The sequence below is a fragment of the Scyliorhinus canicula genome, chromosome 19, assembly GCF_902713615.1.
Source record: "Scyliorhinus canicula chromosome 19, sScyCan1.1, whole genome shotgun sequence".
NCBI classification, from domain to species: domain Eukaryota; kingdom Metazoa; phylum Chordata; class Chondrichthyes; order Carcharhiniformes; family Scyliorhinidae; genus Scyliorhinus; species Scyliorhinus canicula.
In genome coordinates this window covers 67,210,839-67,232,593 of record NC_052164.1, presented here as the reverse complement: position 1 = coordinate 67,232,593, position 21,755 = coordinate 67,210,839, and the positions used below count along the sequence as shown (strand labels likewise).

General features: G+C 46.5%; 1 protein-coding gene across 1 annotated transcript in view; it reads left to right on the top strand.

Annotated features, from left to right (window-relative positions):
- Positions 1-20,042, top strand: part of stt3a (STT3 oligosaccharyltransferase complex catalytic subunit A) — a 70,641-nt gene extending 50,599 nt beyond the window's left edge. Inside the window, exons 14-18 of the mRNA XM_038778967.1 lie at positions 401-517; positions 3,315-3,417; positions 7,211-7,399; positions 10,051-10,166; positions 19,743-20,042. Of these exons, the coding sequence (XP_038634895.1) occupies positions 401-517; positions 3,315-3,417; positions 7,211-7,399; positions 10,051-10,166; positions 19,743-19,781 (564 nt within the window). The 3' untranslated portion in view covers positions 19,782-20,042. The remainder of the gene's footprint in view (positions 1-400; positions 518-3,314; positions 3,418-7,210; positions 7,400-10,050; positions 10,167-19,742) is intronic.
- Positions 20,043-21,755: the final 1,713 nt, after the last annotated feature.

Here is a 21,755-nt window from a genome sequence, read left to right as displayed (position 1 = left end):
TACCGAATGTCTTCTGGGCAAATACAGATCATTAAGTATTATTTTACTAGTCTAACAAGTAGAACACAAAACAAGCCATTTTTAAAAGAGCTTTTTTTTCATTCTGGTCAGAATTTTCCAGATTTTATTTCCTCTAATTGTCTGGGCATTTGCCTTCCCAGAGCATAAAACAGCTCCGGTTGGAGTAGGGCGTGTCTATGTTGTGCAATAGGCTATTGCATTTGTGTGAAACTGGCTGGACGGACCAGTGGGTATTGTCCCATCCATTATTGTTTACATGTTCATGTTTCTACTATGATAGATCTTGTGCTGCTTCAGGAAAGTTGGTGAAGAGAGTTAATGGAATAGTCCATTTCCCTTCAGTGCTGCCTTGTATTAAATTGACCCTGCCTGTTTTCAGGATGCCAAGGTGATGTCATGGTGGGATTACGGTTATCAAATTACAGCAATGGCCAATCGAACCATCCTAGTAGACAATAACACCTGGAATAACACTCACATCTCCAGAGTTGGGCAGGTATGTATCTTCAGCAAATATAGTTGTATAGCAGAAACCACATCATGCATCCACTGACTAGAGACTATGAAAAGCATATTGTTGAGGCCAAGTTTCAGATTGTGTGAAACCCCTGGACTTTCACAATTTGTCTGATAGTGATGCATTTTTCCTCCTCATCCTGAGCGAGCGATGCAACACGAAGTCTCACTCTCGAGCTGAAATTAAAAGAGCATCCAACCCATTCATGGTGTCCTGCGTCCTCCAACCGTTAGTTTGTCTCTAATTGCATTTTTCATTTATTTTTCCAATTAAGGGACAATTTAGCGCAGCCAATCCACCTACCCCGCACATCTTTTGAGGTGTGGGGTTGAGACCCACACAGACACGGGGAGAATGTGCAAACTCCGCACAGACAGTGACCCAGGGCCAGGTCTGAACCCGGGTCCTCGGTCCCGTGATGCAGTAGTGCTAACCACTGTGCCACCCCTACCTTCCAACATTTATGAAGATTGCCCTGCATCCCAATTGACAGGACAGCAACTATATTCATCCCAGTCTCCGCAGCTCAGCTCTCACTTTTTCCCCTCCCACCCAGAACTATGATTAGGATTACCTGTGGCCACTTCCACCCTCCAGCCTATAAATTCAGCAGATGGGATCATTCCCGTACCAGCCTCCCCGGACAGGCGCCGGAATATGGCGACTAGGGGCTTTTCACAGTAACTTCATTGAAGCCTACTCGTGACAATAAGCGATTTTCATTTCATTTCATGCTTCTCTCGACGCAGTGTCCACTACATCACAGAATCTTTACAGTGCTGAGGAAGCCCATCAACACTTCACTGCCTCTCTGAGAAGCCAAAATCACTTTGCAGACATCGCCATTCAATCTGCAAGCGTGATCCCAAACTTCTTATTGCCTGTCAGTTTTAATTTCTGCCTCACTCCAATTCTGACTTCTCTTATTGGCCTCCTACACTGTTTCTATGAAGGTCAGTGGAAGCTTTAGGAATAACACCTCATCTTTTGATTAGGCACTTTTGGAGCCTTCCAAACCTCAACATTGAGGTCAACTATTTCAGATCATAACCACCACTGCTATTTGCTTCAAGCAGACTTTAATAATGATGCCGCTTTTGCCATTTACCCCTTCTCTAGAATGCATTGTTTGTTCCTTTACCTGTGCCATTACCATCTCCTTTACCCTTACACTATCTTCCTATTTGTCAGCCATCCAGTACCCTGGGCCCAAAACACCATGTCTAGGAAGTGGCATTCTTGCCCTTGAGTCAGGAGGCTGTGGCCTCAAATTCTCCTCTAGGCTTGAGGGCTTAATCTAGGTTTGCACTCGAGTTAAGCACTGAGGGAGTGCTACATTGTTGGAGGTGCTGTCTTCCAGTTGAATTATTGAACGTCTGCCCCCTCTGGTGGTGATGTGAGAGTGCACGGCTATATTTAAAGAAGAGCAAGTTAGTTCTACCTGGAAATCTTGTCAACATTTATCCCTCAACCCACACTTGAAATAGACAATTTAGTCATTCATTTTGGTGTGACAATTGTGGTTTTGTTTTGGCTGCCACATTTCCTACATTGCAACATGCTGTAAATGCCTTAGGTGGGTCTATTGGTAGTGAAAGATGCTGCATAAATGCAAAGTTTTTTTTTAACATTAGAATCTGCCACTCATGCAGAAGTTTCACAACTAGTAAGATTTCATGTACAGTATTCATGAGTAAATGCAAGATTCTGCATTTGATCCTCTGGCCTTTCAATGCCTGAAAAGCCAGAAGATGCGGAATAGTTTGCTGTATTGCCATATTTCCGATTTTTATTTGACAAATTAACCATAACTGATGGTGAAGCTGAAAAATTTGACATGTATCTAAAATAATCTTGCCTCTTGAAAATTTCTATCAGGTTCTGTGGTTCAGTGCAATCGATGTTTTTGGAAAACTATGTAAACTCCTAGGTTTCCCCCTCTCTATAACGTTGCATTTTTCTATCCCTACCTTGCCCTATTCCATTTATTTATTTAGCGAATTCATTCCTTCTTGATGGGAGTTGTACCATAGATCAGCGTGAAGTGTGTGCGTGTGTCTTGTGCACGCGCGTGACGGTTAGATTGACCTTGCCTGCAGTTGTTTTTAGATATCCCCGGAGGGTCAGTGTGCCATCTAAGGTCACTACAAAGTATGTTGGAGTTGGGTGGTACTTTAACGTGCCCTCATTCATTAGGATGTTAAGCTCTTTATTGGCATTTGCATTGTAACAATGGAATAAGCTGGATACTGTTTTTGCATGGGTTGGCTATTCCATTGATGAAACTAGATCCCCAAATTGAATCTTTCCAACTCCCTGGCATCTAAGCTTAACTCTTCTAAAAACTCGGGCAGCATGGCGGCACAGTGGTTATCACTGCTGCCTCACAGCGCCGAGGTCCCAGGTTCGGTCCAGGCTCTGGGTCACTGTCCGTGTGGAGTTTGCACATTCTCCCCGTGTTTGCGTGGGTTTCGCCCCCACAACCCAAAGATGTGCAAGCTAGGTGGATTGAACACACTAAATTGCCCCTTAATTGGAAGAAAATGAATTGGGTACACTAAATTTATAAATAAAAAAAAGATATGGGGATTGACATTGCATTCATTACTGATTATTGTTTATTGTTGGGTGTAAATTTAGGCGAAAATGTGAGAAAGGAGGAAAATAAAGTTTTTAAAAAGAATTCTGGCCAGAGAAGGGCAGACAGAATTAATGAAAAGTTTATTGACATTCCATCCAAATGTCATTAACGCTGAGTTTATTTATCCACTACTAGGCAATGGCTTCTCCAGAGGAGAAGGCCTACGAGATCATGAGAGAGCTGGATGTTAGCTACGTACTGGTCATTTTTGGAGGTCTCACAGGATATTCCTCTGACGGTAAAGTATCTTTGTGTTTCTACATTCCATGACTAAGTGTTTAAATAATTACACAGATGCCGACTTCACACTTTGAAAGCATAAGAACATAAAGCATAAGAGCATAAGAACATAAGGAGCAGGGCATCTGGCACCCTGTGCCTGTCCACCATTCAATAAGATTGTGGCTGATCTGTGATGTGGCCAGTTTTCTTTAAATATAAATTTAGAGTATCCAATTGTTTTTTTTCCAATTAAGGGGCAATTTAGTGTGGCCAATCCACCTACCTTGCAGATCTTTTTAGATAGTGGGGGTGAGACCCACGCAGACATGGGGGGAATGTGCAAACTCCACACAGACAGTGACCCGGGGCCCGGAATGCACCCAGATCCTTGGCGCCGTGAGGCAGCAGTGCTAACCACTGTGCCACCGTGCCGCTGTTGAGATGTGGCCTTAACTCCACTTTCCCACCTCCCATAATTCTGGACTATCCGATAGATCAAAAATCTGACTTGAATGTATTTAATGACCTAGCTTCCACTGCTCTCAGTGAGACAGTTCCAAAAACGGATGACCTTACGTGCGAAGAAATTCCTCCTCATCTCTGACTTAAATGGGCAACATCTTATTTGAAACTGTGCCCCCGGTTCTAGATCACACCATGAGGAATCCTCTCGGCATCTACCCTGCCAACCGCCTACCCCCACCCCCTCAAAACCTTATGTTTCAATAAGATCATCTTTTTTTTAAAACTCCGTAGTGCCCAAGCTGCTTAACTTTTCCTCAAGGTAATCCCTTCATTCCAGGAATAAAACTCGTGAACCTTCTCTGAACTGCCTATAATGCAAATATTCCAATAAGACCATAAAAGTACACCGTACACTTGGATTGGATTTGATTTATCGTCACGTGTACCGAGGTACAGTGAAAAGTAGCTATGTGTGGTCTCACACCGTACAGTTATAGCAAGACTTTTCTGTTTATGCTCCAGCGAACTTCCAATAAAGGCCAACATTCCTAATTGCTTGTTGTAACTTCTGCTTTATGACTTGTGCATGAGGACATCCAGACCCCTCAGTTACGCAGCATTCTGTAGTCTCTCTCCAATTAAATAATATTTAACTTTTCTGCTCTTTTTGCCCATTTGCTTAACTTATCCAGTACCCCTTACAGACTTTATGTCCTCCCAACTTGCTTTCCTACTTGTATTTGTATCATCAGCATTGTTCTTTCATCCAGGTCATTGATTTTGATTGTAAATAGTTGAGGAGTCATCACTGATCTCTGAAGCACCCCACTTGCTACAACTTGCCAACCTTAAAATGATCTAGTTATCCTGACTCTCTTGCTTGTTAGTTAGCCAATGCTGCTGTATTTCTCTCAGTATCATGAGCTGCGAAAACTTCAACTGAGACCATTCGGCCTGGGAGTCTAGAAATGAACGCCTGCTAATGGAGGTCCCTCTTCAAAATTACAGCTGATGTTTAATCACGGTTAACACTGAATGTTCTGGGAGTCCTGGACCCTCTTTTTTGTATTAAACCAGGCAGTGGGCTTTTGTCGACTTTCTAACCAAAGAGAGATATTGCAGCTCCGTCCTTGCTTGATGTTCATATTTCAGGAAGATCGGTTGAATCAGGAATAGGAAATCAGCTATTTTCTTCCAGTCTTTAGCAATAATGTGTCAATTGTAATTTTTAAAATTTATTTAGAATCCCTACAGTGCAGAAGGAGGTCATTTAGCCCATAGGATCTGCACTGACCTTCAAAAGAGCACCCTACCTCGTCCTAACTCTACGCCCTATCCCCATAACTCCACCTAACCTTTGGTTACTAAGGAGCAATTTAGAATGGCCAATCCACCTAACCTGCACATCTTTGAACATTTGGAGGAAACTCGAGCATCCGGAGAGAACCCAAGCAGACAAGAGGAGAATGTGCACACTTCACCCAAGGCCGGAATTGAACCCGCGTCCCTGGCACTGGGAGGCAGCAGTGCTAGTCACTGTACCACCGTGCCGCCCAACTATCGATCAGGTTAAAGTTAATGGACTCAGCGCAGGTTGGGGAAGCAACCATTGTAAAGGAGGAAGGAACTTTAAATGTAAAGCACTTCTCGTTGGTACCTCATCTTGGGGCGGTCCCAATTTACTGAATTGTTTTTGAAATGTGCTCTCTATTTTGTAGGCAAGTGCTTGTTCCAGTATGCCTCAGTATTGCACGGGGAGTGAATTAATCTCTTGTGCCGTTTTAAGTGCATAATATTTTTGTTTCAGAAGGTTGACTTTACTGCATGAATTATAAAAAATAAGAAAAACCTGAATTTATAAATGCATTATTACATGGAAGCCCCATTTGACACTGAATCATTATTAAAGGAGCAGAAAAGGAGGCCGTTCAGCCCTTTGTGCCAGTGCTAGCTCCCTGCCTGGAGCATCTTATTCTAATCCTTTCCCTTTTCTCATATAATACTCTGCCTTTTCCAGTTTTCTCTTTGTCATGTTGTAACTCTTGATAGCTATTAAGAGACAGAGTAACTAGTAAAAGGGATTAATCAGCAGAATGGGTACAGTCATCGATCCTTGATTACTCACCAGCATTTTAAACTCCAAAACGATACTGTCTCAAATCCATTGTAATTCTTACAATCTTGGTCCACTTGTCCAGAAAGGCAAACCTCTCCCACTTGCCTGCAGCCTGTATAGTGTTGGAAAAAGAAAGGAAGTGAAGAAGCACCTCCGGGTGCTCCGGTTTCCTCCCACAGTCCAAAGTTGTGCAGGTTAGGTGGATTGGCCATGTTAAATTGCCCGTAGTGTAAGGTTAATGGGGGGATTGTTGGGTTACGGGTATACGGGTTACGTGGGTTTAAGTAGGGTGATCATTGCTCGGCACAACATCGAGGGCCGAAGGGCCTGTTCTGTGCTGTACTGTTCTATAAATTCTATAAGTTCTATAAATGAGATTTTACGCAGCTTTTCACTTGGCTTCATAGAATTTACATTGCAGAAGGAGGCCATTCGGCCCATCGAGTCTGCACCACACCTCCACCCTATCCCCATAACCCAGTAACCCCACCCAACACTAAGGGCAATTTTGGACACTAAGGGAAATTTAGCATGGCCAATCCACCTAACCTGCACACCTTTGGACTGTGGGAGGAAACCGGAGCACCCGGAGGAAACCCACGCACACACGGGGAGAACGTGCAGACTCCGCACAGACAGTGACCCAAGCCGGGAATCGAACCTGGGACCCTGGAGCTGGAAGCAATTGTGCTAACCACAATGCTACCGTGCTGCCCAGGCTGGTTGATGCCAGGCTTGAGCCAGGCATCAAGAATAGAAATTGAAATTTTGGAGTTCTAAATATATGGATTCCAAGTTAGCTTCAAACAGTTCCATTTACCTAGTGGGCTGTGGAATTCAAGGGATCCGTAATACTCGACAGGTCTTTTATTTTTAAACTTCATAGAATCCCTAAAGTGAAGAAGGAGGCCATTCGGTCCATTGAGTCTGCACTGACCCTTCGAATGAGCACTGTACCCATGCCACCCTGCTCTATACCCTAACCTGCACATTCCTGGACACTAAGGGGCAATTTAGCATGGCCAATCCACCTAATCTGCGCATTTTTGGATTATGGGAGGAAACTGGAGCACCCGGTGGAAACCCATGCAGACACGGGGAGAATGTACAAACTTCACACAGACAGTGAGCCGAGGCCAGAATCTGGGTCCTAGGCGCTGTGGGACAGCAGTGCTTGCCACTGTGCCACCGTGCCGCCTATCTTTTTCATTTATCTTTTTTTCCTTAGATATAAACAAGTTCTTGTGGATGGTGAGAATCGGGGGAAGCACGGACACGGGCAGACACATCAAGGAGCATGATTACTACACCCCGACAGGAGAGTTCCGTGTCGACAGGGAGGGCTCCCCAGTCCTGCTCAACTGTATGATGTACAAAATGTGTTACTATCGTTTTGGCCAAGTCTACACCGAAGCAAGTGAGTGCCAAAGATGTGTGCCCTTTAATGTGCGTTGACATGGTTTAACTGTAGCATCAGTGCAGAGTTCACACCACCACCTGCATGTTTCCCTCCAAGCTACTCACTATCCTAACTTAGAAATGTACCGGTTATCGCTGGGTTAAACTCCTGGAACTCCCTCCCTAACAGCACTCTGGGTGTACCTGCACCACATGGACCGCAGCAGCTCAAGAAAACAGCACACCACTCATCTTCTCGAGGGCAATTAGATTTGGGCAAGAAATGCTGGCCTAACCAGCGAAGCCCACGATGACTAATATTAAACAGCTTTGCCATCATAGTGGAATCGCAACCTGAATCAGGAGTAGGGGCCTTGATTCCATGTCTCAAGGGAGAAAGGCTTGTGTTTATATAGTTCTTTGCATGCCTGCCATCTTTGCAGCCATTAAAAAAAACTGCTCAGGTGCAGTCACTATTGTGACGTTGGAATACGGCAACCAGTTTGGACACAGCAAGATCCCAAAAGCAATGAGATAATGACCAGATTATCTGTTTTAGTGATGGCAGTTGAGGGATACATTTTGGTTCGGCACTGGGATGAATTTGCTGCTGCTTCAAAATAGTGTTGTGGGATTTTTTTTGACATCCACCCAAGAGGACAGTCAGACCTTGGTTTAATGTCCTGTACTAAAGACTGCACTTCCAACAGGGCAGCACTCCCTCAGTGCTGAGCTGGAGTGTCATCTTAGATTCTGTGCTTAAGTCTGTTTAATGAGGATTGAACCTGCGACTTTGACCTGGAGATGGCAGAGATGCTCACTGATCTAGACTGGCATCTGCAAATAGGAGTGAGACTCCCATTGAAGAGGAAGTGGTCTTGTTTTTTCTTTAGCAGAGTCAATGCTTTGACACCTGCATTGAACACAAATCATTTAGTATCGATGATCAGTGTGTGTTGAGGATGTTGGAGAGTGGCGCACCCAGGCACAATATATATATATATATATATAATATATATATATAACATTCTAAAAACTGGCACATCCTAAAATGAGTCACCCATTGCTGATCTTCACTCAACATCATTTTGCACGCACATATGGATATGAGGAATTGTGCCCTTAATATGCTATGGTGGAGCTATAAATATATTCCAAAAGATGTTGAAAGGTGAGATTCATACCCACACTGGGCTTTTAAACTGACTGGGTTCAGTGCAGGATTGAAAATTCAGCTGTTCTTTCCCTGGTAAGCACTCCACTTACCATGTACTACGGTGGAAATAACCAGTGGACCTGGATGTAATCCTGAAACCTGCTGCTAATAATAGGGAAGCCTGGAATATTAAATGTTGCAACCGTGTCAATGAAATGTATGCTCGAGTTGTAAGTGCGAGTACCTGTTACTAATGGGGGAAAGTTAGGGAACTATACCTAAAGTATATACAAGAACCGGTCACCATTTATGTGGGGGAGGAAAGGGAGACTGTGCCTGTGTCTTTGGGTTTCGTGAATAAACCTTTGAAGGAAAGACTGGCTCCAGATTCCTCCATTACTCTGAATATAACACGGAATTAATGGGGAGTGGGACTGAAACGCAAGTTCACTCGGATCACATAGTGCATTCAGAATCGCTGTTCTATTCCAGCTTTAATACCCAGCAGCTTGCTCCTGCTGTAAAGCACAGAAAATGCCCTTCTCCTTCGAAAGAACAGAGCACTTCATCAAGTCTGAATCCAAAGTTTAATGAATCCCCAGATGAATCATATCTGGAGGCAGTCATTATTGCCTCCTGACAAATTGTTTTAATTTTGCTCTTAAGATTATTGGAGGCAGCAGTTTAGTGGAATTGTCATTGGACTAGCAATCCAGAGACCCTGGATAGTGCTCTGGGGACCCGGGTTTGAATCCCACCACAGCAGATGGTGGAGTTTGAATTCAATAAAAATCTGGAATTAAAAGTAATGAAGACCGTGAAACTATTGTTGATTGTCGTAAAAAAAAAAATCTGATTCACTAATGTCCTTTTCGGGAAGGAAATCTGCTGTCCTTACCTGGTCTGGCCTCCATGTGACTCCAGACCCACAGCAATTCGGTTGTTAATTTCCCTCAGGGGCGAGTAATAAATTCTGGCCGAGCCTGCGACATCTATATACCCTGAACGAATAAAGCAAATAATTCCCATAACTTTAAAGTGATACATACAGACCATCAGGATAAAAACCTCATCTGTCAGTTTTGGGAATTAAATATTTCTCCACTTTTTGCATTCACTTCCACACCAAGGATTTTTGGTCTGATATTGCAGAGCGCTGATTCAATAAAGTCAATGTCAGGTACAGATAAGAGGTAATGTCAAATTGCCTCAACACAACCTTATCAAGTATGTCCGAGTAAGATCAATTGTTCAGCGATAAATGTTATCTCCCTGCACTTTACTCAATGTGCCCACAATCTCCCCTCCGAGGAGCCCCTCTTTCTTGCCTTGTAACCCACCCCAAACAACCCCAAAGATGCATCATTCTGATATTTTGGTTTCACAATATGTTGGTTGCTCTGTGCCCCTGAATGATAACTCGGGACTGGCATTGCATATAGTCTTAACCAAGGAATGAGTAGAGGAAAGAGTTGACAAGGTGATATTAACAGTGCCATTGTTTATCCATACAGAACGCCCGCCTGGATATGATAGAGTAAGGAATGCTGAGATTGGTAACAAAGACTTTGAGCTTGATGTCCTTGAAGAGGCTTACACCACCGAGCACTGGCTGGTCCGTATATACAAGGTAAGTGCTGAAAACAACTGTATACTACGTCGGGGTGCAATGGCTGTCTTGTTGCAAGGTGGCCTCACTGACCGTTCTGGTGGTTTCAGCTTGTAGGATTTGGCATCATCAGTAAAATAAAGAGTGTAACAGTAGCCAAGTGGGTTAAGCCAGTCTGCCAAGCAGCAGCATATCACCACTTCCCAGGCATCAGCAGGTTCAGTTCCTAGTCTCTGCTGAATTCACTCATCTTGCTCAAGGCCCCGGGGCTATAATCTTCCAAGTTTGAATGTGAAAAACCTTCCAGAGTTTCCCCTCATCGTAGCTGTTCGGCAGCGCCTGCAGGGAAGTCTGTGTAGGCGGATGTCAAAATGAGGGCAAGTTGGGTGTAGTGCCGTCCGCTGTTACGGGGCCTGCTGACAGTGATGAGCGATAGACTGCAATGCGAGAGAACATTTGGCTGCTGTGCGAATATAATCCCAGTTTAATTTGTATAGGAGGATTACTTTTCAAATACAGCATGCTCAAACATTTATGGGCTACTGACATTTTTGTACTTCTCTACTGGCTCAGTAGAGAAGGGTTTATCCTTCCAAAAGCAGTCTCGTGTAGATGGATTTGTATGTTTCAAGCAGGTAGGTATCACCTTGTGATGACTGTTTCAGGGCAATGTGTTCAGTTTGGCGAGGTGTTGCCAAACGGATCACTAAATACTATCAAAATCTAATTGTCAATTATACACAAGACATTTTGCCCAGGAGTGGTAGAAAAGGGATGCAGTGATCCTCGTGCAATGTTGCATCTGTGTTCTCCTGTTGCTGGGTTTATGGGGATAGACATAGAGTTTGCAGGCAGAAGAAGTGCAGCTTCCCCGGTGGCTGGAGCTTCATGACGAAGCATTCCCTCCCTCCCCACACTTCCATCAGTTGTGTAATCTCCTCACCCTTTAAAGGGGCATAGGGGCTGGTTTAGCACAGTGGGCTAAACAGCTGGCTTGTAATGTAGAACCAAGCCAGCAGCGCGGGTTCAATTCTTGTACTGGCCTCCCCAAACAGGCACCGGAATGTGGCGACTAGGGGCTTTTCACAGTAACTTCATTGAAGCCTACTTGTGACAATAAGCAATTATTATTATTCTGGAAAATTCCTCTCTGACCCCCTCGGCTAACCGCGTTGCCCAAGTGTTATCTATAAAGACACTTAGCTTTTATACAGTGTGATTTCTGCCCCAGTTAGGAACCAGTCCGTCCCTCTTGTGAAGGCAGAAAGTCAGGACTTAACTCATCCGTCGACACTGCATTCCAGAGGCTCACTACACCCTGTGAGAAGAACTGCCTGACGTCCAGTCCGTTTCCACATAGTCTTCTAGGCTTCCCCAGTCTGTTGAACTGGAATAATCTATCAAAGGACACTAGCAGTTTCATTATTTTCCTTCTGTTTCATCATTTTGCCTCACGGTAGCATGGTGGTTAGCATCAATGCTTCACAGCTCAAGGGTCCCAGGTTCGATTCCCGGCTGGGTCACTGTCTGTGTGGAGTCTGCACGTCCTCCCCGTGTGTGCGTGGGTTTCCTCCGGGTGCTCCGGTTTCCTCCCACAGTCCAAAGATGTGCGGGTTAGGTGGATTGGCCATGCTAAATTGCCCGTAGTGTAAGGTTAATGGGGGGATTGTTGGGTTACGGGTTACGTGGGTTTAAGTAGGGTGATCATTGCTCGGCACAACATCGAGGGCTGAAGGGCCTGTTCTGTGCTGTACTGTTCTATTTTGTAGTCATCTCAAAATCTATTGCAAAAAGCAAAATGCTATGGATGCCTGAAATCTGAAACAAAAACAGAAAAGACTGGAAATACTGATGAAAGGTCATCAACCTGAAACGTGAACTCTGTTTCTCTCGTCACAGATACTACCAGAGTTGGAATATTTACAGCATCCATGGTTTTGACCTCTTAAGTCTATGAAGCTTATTATGGGCCATGGTTTTGAGAACACCAAAGTATATAATGGAGTTCACCTGACCCACAACTTTTAATAGATTGTGGGTATGGGGAGCACAAGGGCCCACTCTCCAGGTGTGATGTAACAGAGATCTTAAAAGTATTTTTAAACAAAACCAATGTTTATTCTTTTATATATATATATATATATATATATATATATATAATATATATATATTTTTTTTTTTAATTTTAGAGTACCCAATTATTTTTTTCCAATTAAGGGGCTATTTAGCGCGGCCAATCCACCTAACCTGCACATCTTTTTGGGTTGTGGGGCGAAACCCACACAAACACGGGGAGAATGTGCAAACTCCACACAGACAGTGACCCAGAGCCAGGATCGAACCTGGGACCTTGGCGCCTTGAGGCAGCAGGACTAACCCACTGTGCCACCGTGCTACCAATGTTTATCCTATGAATCCAGTTAACATTTTATAAACACACAGTAAACATCTTATCAACTACAAACCCTGATAACCTGCCAAAAGATACAGTACTCTATAGGTAACCCTCAGTAACTTCCCTAACAACATCCATAAGCCAAAACACTTTTTAACAACGATAGTAGGTTTGCATTCCTTACATAAACAGGTCATCAAGTGATCTGGAGTCATTCTTTAGCATGCAGAGAGAGAGAGACCAAACATACATCTGCTTGGTTTGAATGCAGCTCTCCAACTGCAAGCAAAACTTAAACACAGAGCCAAAAAGAGCTTCCAGCTCAAAACAAAAGTAAACAGCAGAAACGGAGCTCAGCTCCACTCACACAATGACATCACTGCAGCTCCTTGAGAAGACATACTTTTCTTAAAGGGGCTCTCACGTGACGCGCTCTAAAGTAAACAGTACCATGTCAATTAGTTTATCTGAATAGCTGAGTTATTTTAAGATTGGGATCATTCAGTTGAAAGAATCAAACTTGACTAGTACATTGTAGCGCTGTAGGTACACTGCGTCTTAACATTTCATGCTCTTTCCATCGCTGTCACCAGCCATGAATGATGAATACTTCATGCCTAGTGTTATGCAGCTCAGAATGTCCTCTTCAAGTATAAACCAAACTTGGATAAAAAGATAATTACAAATAAATTCAGGACACATATTCAGGCCATTATGTTCAACAGGTTAGTCCAGTGTTTGTGCTCAATGAGAGCCTCCTCTCACCCTTTCAGTGTGTCTTATTCCTTTCTCCTCATGTACATACCTAGCTCCTGCTAAAAAGCATGTGTACTATTCACCTGACCATTTGTAGCAAGTTCTGCTTTCTGGGTAAAGTTTCTTATGAATTCCTTCTTTGATCCATTAGGGACTGTAAAATGCCCAATCCGAAGATGAAGTGCTGTTCTGCCAGCTTGCAATGGGCTTCTTTGGAACATTGCAGCAGGCCGAGGACAGAAATGTGAGCATGAGAGCAAGATATGGTGAATTGAACTGGCAAGTGACCAGAAGGTCAGATTCGCGCTTTCAGGATTAGTGAATGTGTTCTGCAAAGTGATCATCCAGTCTACATTAGGTCTCCCCTGTGTAGAGGAAACCACACTGTGAGCAACAAGAACATTGGACTAAATTGAAAGAAGTGCAAGTAAATCACTGCTTCGCCTGGAAGGATCATTTGGGACCTTGGACAGTGAAGGAGGAGGAGGAGGTAACAGGGTTACACCTCCTGGGAAGGCGCTGTGCAAAGGGGATGAGGAATTGGGGGTGATAGAGGAGTGGACCAGAATGTCTCACGGGGAACAGTCTCTGGAGGGGAGGGGGGTGGGATGGTGGTGTTGGAATGAGGGGAAGATGTGTTTTGTGGTGGCAACATGTTGGAGTTGGAGAAAATAGCTGTGGAGTGGCAAATGAGGACAATTGGACAGCTAAAATTAATATTGGTCCCTTAGAGGCTGATAAAGCAGCAATTATCAATGGGGAATTGGCAGAGGTATTCAACATTATTCTCCACATTAGAAGAGACAATTCACAGAACGTGAAAAGGTAACTTAGGTGCTGACAAGATTGAGTAGATTAGAGTTAAGTATCAGCAGAGTAAAAGTACTGGAGCAACACATGCGGCTAAAATCTGAAAAATCCCCAGGACCATATGCCCTACTTCCTACAGTTCTAAAGGGGGGTAGCCACAGATAATGGATGAACTAGCTATGATTTTCCAAAACTTCCTAGATATTAGAATAGTCCAAGCTGATGGGAGGTGAGCAAATGGAATTCCGTTCTCCCAAAAGGAGAATTACAGGCCAGTTGACCCGACATTAGGCATCGGAAAAATGATGGAATCTGATAAGTCCAATAAAGCACTTATAAAATCATACAAAGTCAATCTGATGTTACAAAAGGGAAATCATGTTTGACATATTTATTTGAGTTTTTTCAGGATGTAACTAGTAGCATAGATAAAGGGGAACCAGTAGGTACTGTATCCTCAGATTTCCAAAACTTATTCAATAAGATTCCGCATTATAGGTTAATAGGCAAGATTAGGGCGCATGGTGTTGGGAGTGATATATTAGCATGGATTGGCTAATGAACAGGAAGTAAAGAGTCGTGGTAGACAGGGCATCTTCAGGTTGGCAGGCTGTGACTGGTGAAGTGTCGCAAGGGTTGGTGTTGGGCCCTCAGCTATTTACAATCTATATTCATGACTTGGACAAACAGATTTCAAGTAATATGATCCAAGTTTGCAGAGAACACAAAGTGGGAATACACATGATACAGGTGGAGATGTAAGATGTGAGGAGGACACAGGTTGCAAAGAGATAGACAGGTCAAGTGAATCGGTAACAAACTGGCAGGTGGAGTAGTAGAATGTAAGGAAGCGGGAGGTTACTCACTCTGCATGTAGGAATAAAAAAGCGGACTTTCGGTTGCGGCTATGCGGAGCTAAGCTGCACGTTCGGCAGCTCCTGCTTTAAATAGGACTTGTGGGCTCTTTTAAGGGCCCCAAACGGCACTGATGCAACGATTCCCGGTGGATAAAGGGGTCTGGAGCAAAACCTCCCGGGATTTATGGTGCGGACCCGGAGTGGGGCGAGGAGAAAAACGGCGGCAGCTCCCCTGGAAAAGCAGGGGAAGGTGGACAAAATGGCAGCCGGTGGAGCCCCTGAGGAGTGGAGGCAGTGGGCGGAAGAGCAGCAGGCGGCCCTTCTGCGCTATTTTACGGAGCTGAAAGGAGAGTTGCTGGAATCCCTGAAGGTAACGACAAGTAAGCTGCTGGAGACCCAGACAACTCTGGGTGCAGCGATACTTGAGTTGCAGCAGCAGGCCTCTGAGCGCGAGGATGAGGTTTCGGCCCTCGTGGGGAAGGTGGAGATGCACGAGGCGCTCCACAAAAAGTGGCAAGATCGTTTCGAGGAGATGGAGTTTCGATCAAGGAGGAAGAACTTGCGGATCCTGGGCCTCGCGCAGGGGTCGGACCTGCCGGCCTATGTGGCCGTGATGCTGAACTCGCTGGTGGGGGCAGGATCCTTCCATCTGCCCCTGGAGCTGGAGGGGGCCCACAGAGTATTGGCCAGGCGGCTTAAGGCGAATGAACCCCCGCGGGCGGTGCTGGTGCGGTTCCATCGGTTCAGTGACCGGGAGTGTGTGCTGCGATGGGCCAAGAAGGTGAGGAGCAGCAAGTGGGAGAATTCGGTAGTGCACGTCCACCAGGACTGGAGTGCAGAGGTGGCTCAGTGGAGGGCCGGGTTCAACCAGACGAAAGCGGTGCTCCACGGCAAGCAGGTGAAGTTCGGCATGCTGCCGCCTGCGCGCCTGTGGGTCACCTACAAGGACCGACATTACTATTTTGAGTCCTCGGAGGAGGCGTGGGCCTTTGTGCAGGCTGAAAAGTTGGACTCGAACTAGGGATTGGGGACTATGGGAGTTTTTTTTTGTATCACTATTTATTCTGTTGCTGGTTATTCTGTTTGGTTTTTTTTCTCTCGCTTTCGGATGATATTGGTTATGGTTTTGTGTCTTAAGGGGGGTATCAGGGTTTGTGGTTGATCTGTTTTTGTTTGTACGGGGTTGGTGGATGGGTTGGGACTGCTATTTGGGAGCTGCATTGGGGGGGTGGGGCAGTGTGAAAGCGCGGGCTTTCCTCTGGTTTCCCGCGCTGCGGGACGAGGGGGGTGGAGCTGATGGCAAGGGGCGTGGATATCAGATCCGTTTTCCCGCGCTTAAGCGGTGCCAAGGAGCTGATGCAGGGGGGGGGAGGGGTGACCCCATATCGGGAGGGGTCGGAGTTAGGGCGGGAGCTGCCGGGGTCAGCAGAAGTCAGCTGGCTCACGGGAGTACTATGGAGGGAGCATCGCGGCTAGGAGGGGTTCTAGCCTGGAAGGGGGGGGGAGATACCGGGTTGCTGCTGGATTGGCCAGGGAGTGGCTGGTGTGGGTCGGGGGAGCTGGTGTGGGTCGGGTCCGGGGTAAGGTTCTATCGACGTGGGAAACGGGCCGAATGGGTGCTGGCCAGGGGCGAGCAGTCGATGGGCTATGGCTAGTCGAGGGGCGCGGGGTGCCCCCTGATCCGGCTGATCACGTGGAACATGAGGGGGTTGAATGGGCCGGTTAAGCGGGCCCGGGTGTTTTCGCATCTGAAGGGGCTGAAGGTGGACGTGGCCATGCTCCAGGAGACACTCCGTCTGAGGAAGGGGTGGGTGGGGCAGGTTTTCCATTCGGGGCTCGACGCGAAGAACCGGGGGGTGGCGATCCTGGTGGGGAAGAGGGTGGCGTCTGAGGTGGTGGCTGATAGTGGCGGCAGATATGTGATGGTGAGCGGTAAGCTGCAGGGGGAGAGGGTGGTGTTGGTAAATGTGTACGCCCCAAATTGGGATGAGGGTGGTTTCATGAGGCGTATGTTGGGCCGCATTCCTGACCTGGAGGTGGGGGGCCTGATCATTGGGGGGGGGGGGGGGGGGGGGGGAGAGAGACACCAATACGGTGCTGGATCCCCTACTGGATCGTTCTAGTTCAAGGACAGGCAGGAGGCCTGCGGCGGCCAAGGTGTTGAGGGGGTTTATGGACCAGGTGGGAGGAGTGGATCCCTGGAGGTTTGGGAGGCCGAGGGCTCGGGAGTACTTTTTTTTTTTTCTCCCGTACTGATTTCTTTGTCCTGAGTGGGGGACTGGTCCCGAGGGTGGAGGAGGCCGAATATTCGGCTATAGTGATTTCGGATCATGCTCCGCATTGGGTGGATCTGGAGATGGGGGAGGTGCGGGACCAGCGCCGGTTTGGCGTTTGGACGTGGGGTTGTTGGCTGATGAGGAGGTGTGTAGGAGGGTCCGGGGATGTATCGACAGGTACCTCGAGGTCACTGATACTGGGGAGGTCTGGGTTGGGATGGTGTGGGAGGCTCTGAAGGCAGTGATTCGGGGGGACCTGATCTCCATCCGAGCCCATGGGGAGAGGAGGAAGAGGGAGACTGGTGGAGGAGCTGCTGAGTGTAGATAGGAGGTATGCGGAGGCCCCGGAGGAGGGATTGTTGGGGGAGCGGCGTAGCCTGCAGGCCAAGTTTGATTTATTGACCACCAGAAAGGCGGAGACACAGTGGAGGAAGGCGCAGGGAGCGGTCTACGAGTATGGAGAGAAGGCGAGCAGGATGCTGGCGCATCAGCTTCGCAAGCGGGACGCGGCTAGGGAGATTGGTGGAGTGAAGGATAGGGGTGGGAATGTGGTGCGGCAGGGGGCAGAGGTCAATGGGGTCTTTAGGGACTTCTACAGGGAACTGTACCGGTCGGAGCCGTCGGTGGTTGGAGGGGGAATGGAGAGCTTTTTGGACAGGCTGCGATTTCCAAGGGTGCAGGAGGAGCAGGTGGAGGGACTGGGGGCGCCGATCGAGTTGGAGGAGCTGGTCAGAGGGATTGGCCACATGCAGTCGGGGAAGGCGCCGGGACCGGATGGGTTCCCGGTTGAATTTTATAAGAAATACGCAGACCTGTTGGGCCCCCTGTTGGTTCAGACCTTTAACGAGGCATGGGAGGGGGTGTTTTGCCCCCATGTCACGGGCGCTGATTTTCCTGATCCTGAAGCGAGATAAGGACCCCTTGCAGAGTGGATCATATAGACCAATTTCACTGCTGAATGTGGACGCCAAGTTGTTGGCAAAGATCTTGGCCACTAGAATAGAGGACTGTGTGCCGGGGGTGATACATGAAGATCAGATGGATTTTGTGATGGGGAGGCAGCTGAACACTAACGTGCGAAGGCTGTTAAATGTGATAATGATGCCGGCGGCAGAAGGAGAGGCGGAGATTGTGGTGGCATTGGATGCGGAGAAGGCCTTTGATAGGGTTGTGGGAATTCTGTGATTCTATGATTAGTTTTTATTGCATGGGGATTGGAGTGCAGGAATAAGTCTTGCTGAAATTGTAAGGGGCTTTGTTGAGACCACATCTGGAACACTGGGCAGTTTTGGTCTCCATCTTGAAGGATATACTCTCTTGGATCTGAAAATGTTGTCCGATGATGAAAGGCTAAGGGCTACACGGTGACACAGTGGTTAGCACTGTTGCCTCGGGGCATCGAGAACCCGGGTTTGATCCCGGCCCTTGGTCACTGTCCATGTGGATTTTCCACATTGTTCCGTGTCTGCTGGGTCTTGCCCCCAAAACTCAATTATGTGCAGGGTAGGTGGATTGTCCATGCTAAATTGCCCCTGAATTGGGGGGGGGGGAAGAAATAATGAAAGGCTGAGTAATTTGGGCTTATATGGTAAGTCCCTGCTTAACCTTGACCCATTTAACATTGTTTCACTTAACGTAGTTTGCTACAGACTTCATCTTCTGTTCCCTACCTGTGCACAGGACCTTTCTCGCAATGCCTCTGCCCGCAACCTCAGTCACCCCTCTTTCCCTCAGCTGCCACCCTTGCCTCCCAGTATTCCTTCCCTGTCTCCCATTCTGAACTTGCTCTGAACGCCTCCATCTAGTGGCAGAGTTGTTTGGTGCAGGTAGGGCTGAGACATGAACTGCTGGCTACCTGTACTGGCCGATTCAAGCCACAGGATGGAGCCTCATCAAGCTAAAAGTGCTAAAACCTGTATTATCAGTGAATGCATTTTTAAAATATTGTTTTGTATATTATATTTGTTTATATTTAGTAATATACTTTATCTTGCAAGTTGTTTCAGATACATTGCTTGCACATGTGTGGTGTAGTGCTTCAACTACAGTTTCCATCAGTTTTCCCAGGCTAGAAATGTCCGAAGGAATCGAACTCCGGTTTACACATGGATTCCTTTGGGACAATCGCCTGTTCCACTTAGCCGCAATTTTCAGAAACGCAAACACAACTTTGAATGAGGATTCCTTGAATTCCAAACTCCAGAGAGTGAGATGTGATCGCATTCAGGCATACAGCTGCTGAGAGGTTGTTACACGGGCAATGAAATCTTCTGACGTAGTCTCTGGGTAAGGGGCCGAACGTTTAGGGTTGAGAGTAGGAGAAATTTCTCCACTGAGAGAAAAGACTCGATGGGCAGTGTCTACTCATATTAAGTTAACAGTCCAGTTCAGTATTTGAGATTTGTCCACTTCATCTTCTGCGGAACTGAGCTGGTTTTTTTTTGTTAAACGTTAAAGATTGATTAACATTCAGACTCTTCCACATTCTGTTATATCTCCACAGGTGAAAGATTTGGATAACCGAGGGCTCTCACGAACGTAAAAGACACACAGCAGCTACAATTGATAGCAGTACTGAGGCCTTGTCCTGTGAAGAAGAGCTGTATTTTTTTTATACACACTAGTTTGGGAATAAAGGAAGAGCTGACGGGAGTTTGTTTACATGTTGTGTCCTATCTCCGGCAATCTGTCTGAAATGTCCAACTGGTTGATGAATGATTCGTGGCAAGTGACCAAAACATTATTATGCTGGGCTTAATGTTCTACCCTGGTCAAATAAAGGGTTCAAATGGACACCGAAGAATGATGTGGACTGGTGTGATTCTCTTTCAAAGGTGGCTGCGATGCACTGTATGAAGCTTGGTTCTGAGGGGTGTGGATTCTAATGTCGTCCTCTTATCAAAATATCTTCTTTACTCCTGCCCCACGCAAAGCTTGCAATTCGCTGGCATAGTTTAATTGGTGTTATCTGTGCTCAAGTGGTCATTTTTCATGTGTATTTAGTGAATAACCATAACCTATTTGGCCACAGAGGGCATCACAACTAAGTTTGATCCCGTCCTCCCCTGTGGAGGGTCACTGAATCAGACACCAAGATTTCCCACTATGGAACTGCCACAGGCACAGTAACCAAATTGGCCTACTCCTGTTTGTATCGTTCTATTTTATAAATCCTTGGTCTGTCCGCTAACTCCAGCCCAGGGATGTAACACTGCTAATACCACCCACATCACAGTTGCCTGCATTAACAGAGATCAAGCTTGAGGCCCCCCATCTCTGACTCACTGCTACACATGGAGAAATGCAATTACACAGAGTTATTCTTTAATAATCTTGTTTTGCTTTTTTAAACTTTGGTTTTACGACAGGAAATGTTTAATGTTTGGCAATTAAATCAGTTTCCCGTTCATTACGAGCAGAAACTTTGGATTAACTTCAGGGAAATGTTTTCAGTTCAGGTTAAGAGCTTCAATTTCCTGTTGGATAAAGACATTTGAGTCTTTAAAACTAGTATAGCTGTCCAAGTAAATGTGTGTTTCTCCCCTCTCTATCTCGTTCGCTTTGGCTTTTGCTCTCTTCCCCCTCTCCCTTTCTTCCACCTTCATCTCTCTCCCTCTCTCCCTCGTTCTCTTCCTCTGTCGCCGCCTCCTCTCAGCTTCTCCTCTCTCACCTCTCTCTCCCCATCCCCCTCCCTTTCTTCCACCTTCACCTCTCCCTTATTCTCTTACTGTCGCCGCCTCCCTCCTAGCTCCCCCCTCTCACCTGTACTATCTCTCTCTCCCTTCCCTCTTTCTCTCCCTCTTCTTTCTTTCTCCCCTTTTCTTCCACCTTCCCCTCGCTGTCTCTTCCCTCCTCCCCCCTCTCCTTCCCTATCTCCCGCTCTGCTGTCTTCCCACCTCTTATCCCCCTTCTCTTCCCTCACCTCTTTCACCCCTTTCTCTTAATAATAAATTATCTTTATTAGTGTTGCAAGTAGGCTTACATTAACAGTGCAATGAAGTTACTGTGAAAATCCCCTCGTTGCCACATTCTGGCGCCTCTTCAGGTACACTGAGGAAGAATTCACCTAACAAGCACGCCTTTTGGGACTTGTGGGAAGAAAGCGGAGCACCTGGAGGAAACCCACACAAGCCACCGGGTGCATGTACAGACTCCGCATGTCTTCCCCCCTCTTTTCATCTCTCTCTTCTCCTCTTGCACCTTCTCTTTCCCCACCTCTCTCCCTTTTACCCTCTCTCTGCCCATCTCTCCCTTTCCTCCTTGCCCCCCCTGCCCACCGCTCTCTTTCCCACCCACCCCTCCCCCTCTTTTCCACCTGTCTTCTAGCTTTCTCCTCCCCACCCCCTCCCCCTCCAAACCCTTGCCATCTGCTTTGGTCACTGCTGCGTGTTCTCTCATTTCTCTCTCTCCCTCTTGGCTTTCCCATTTTTGATGCTCTTCAAGAGACCGAGTCCATGATTGGAGGAGCAACAGGGATGTGAAGCAAGACACCTGGTCGTTCAAGCAGCCACCATGC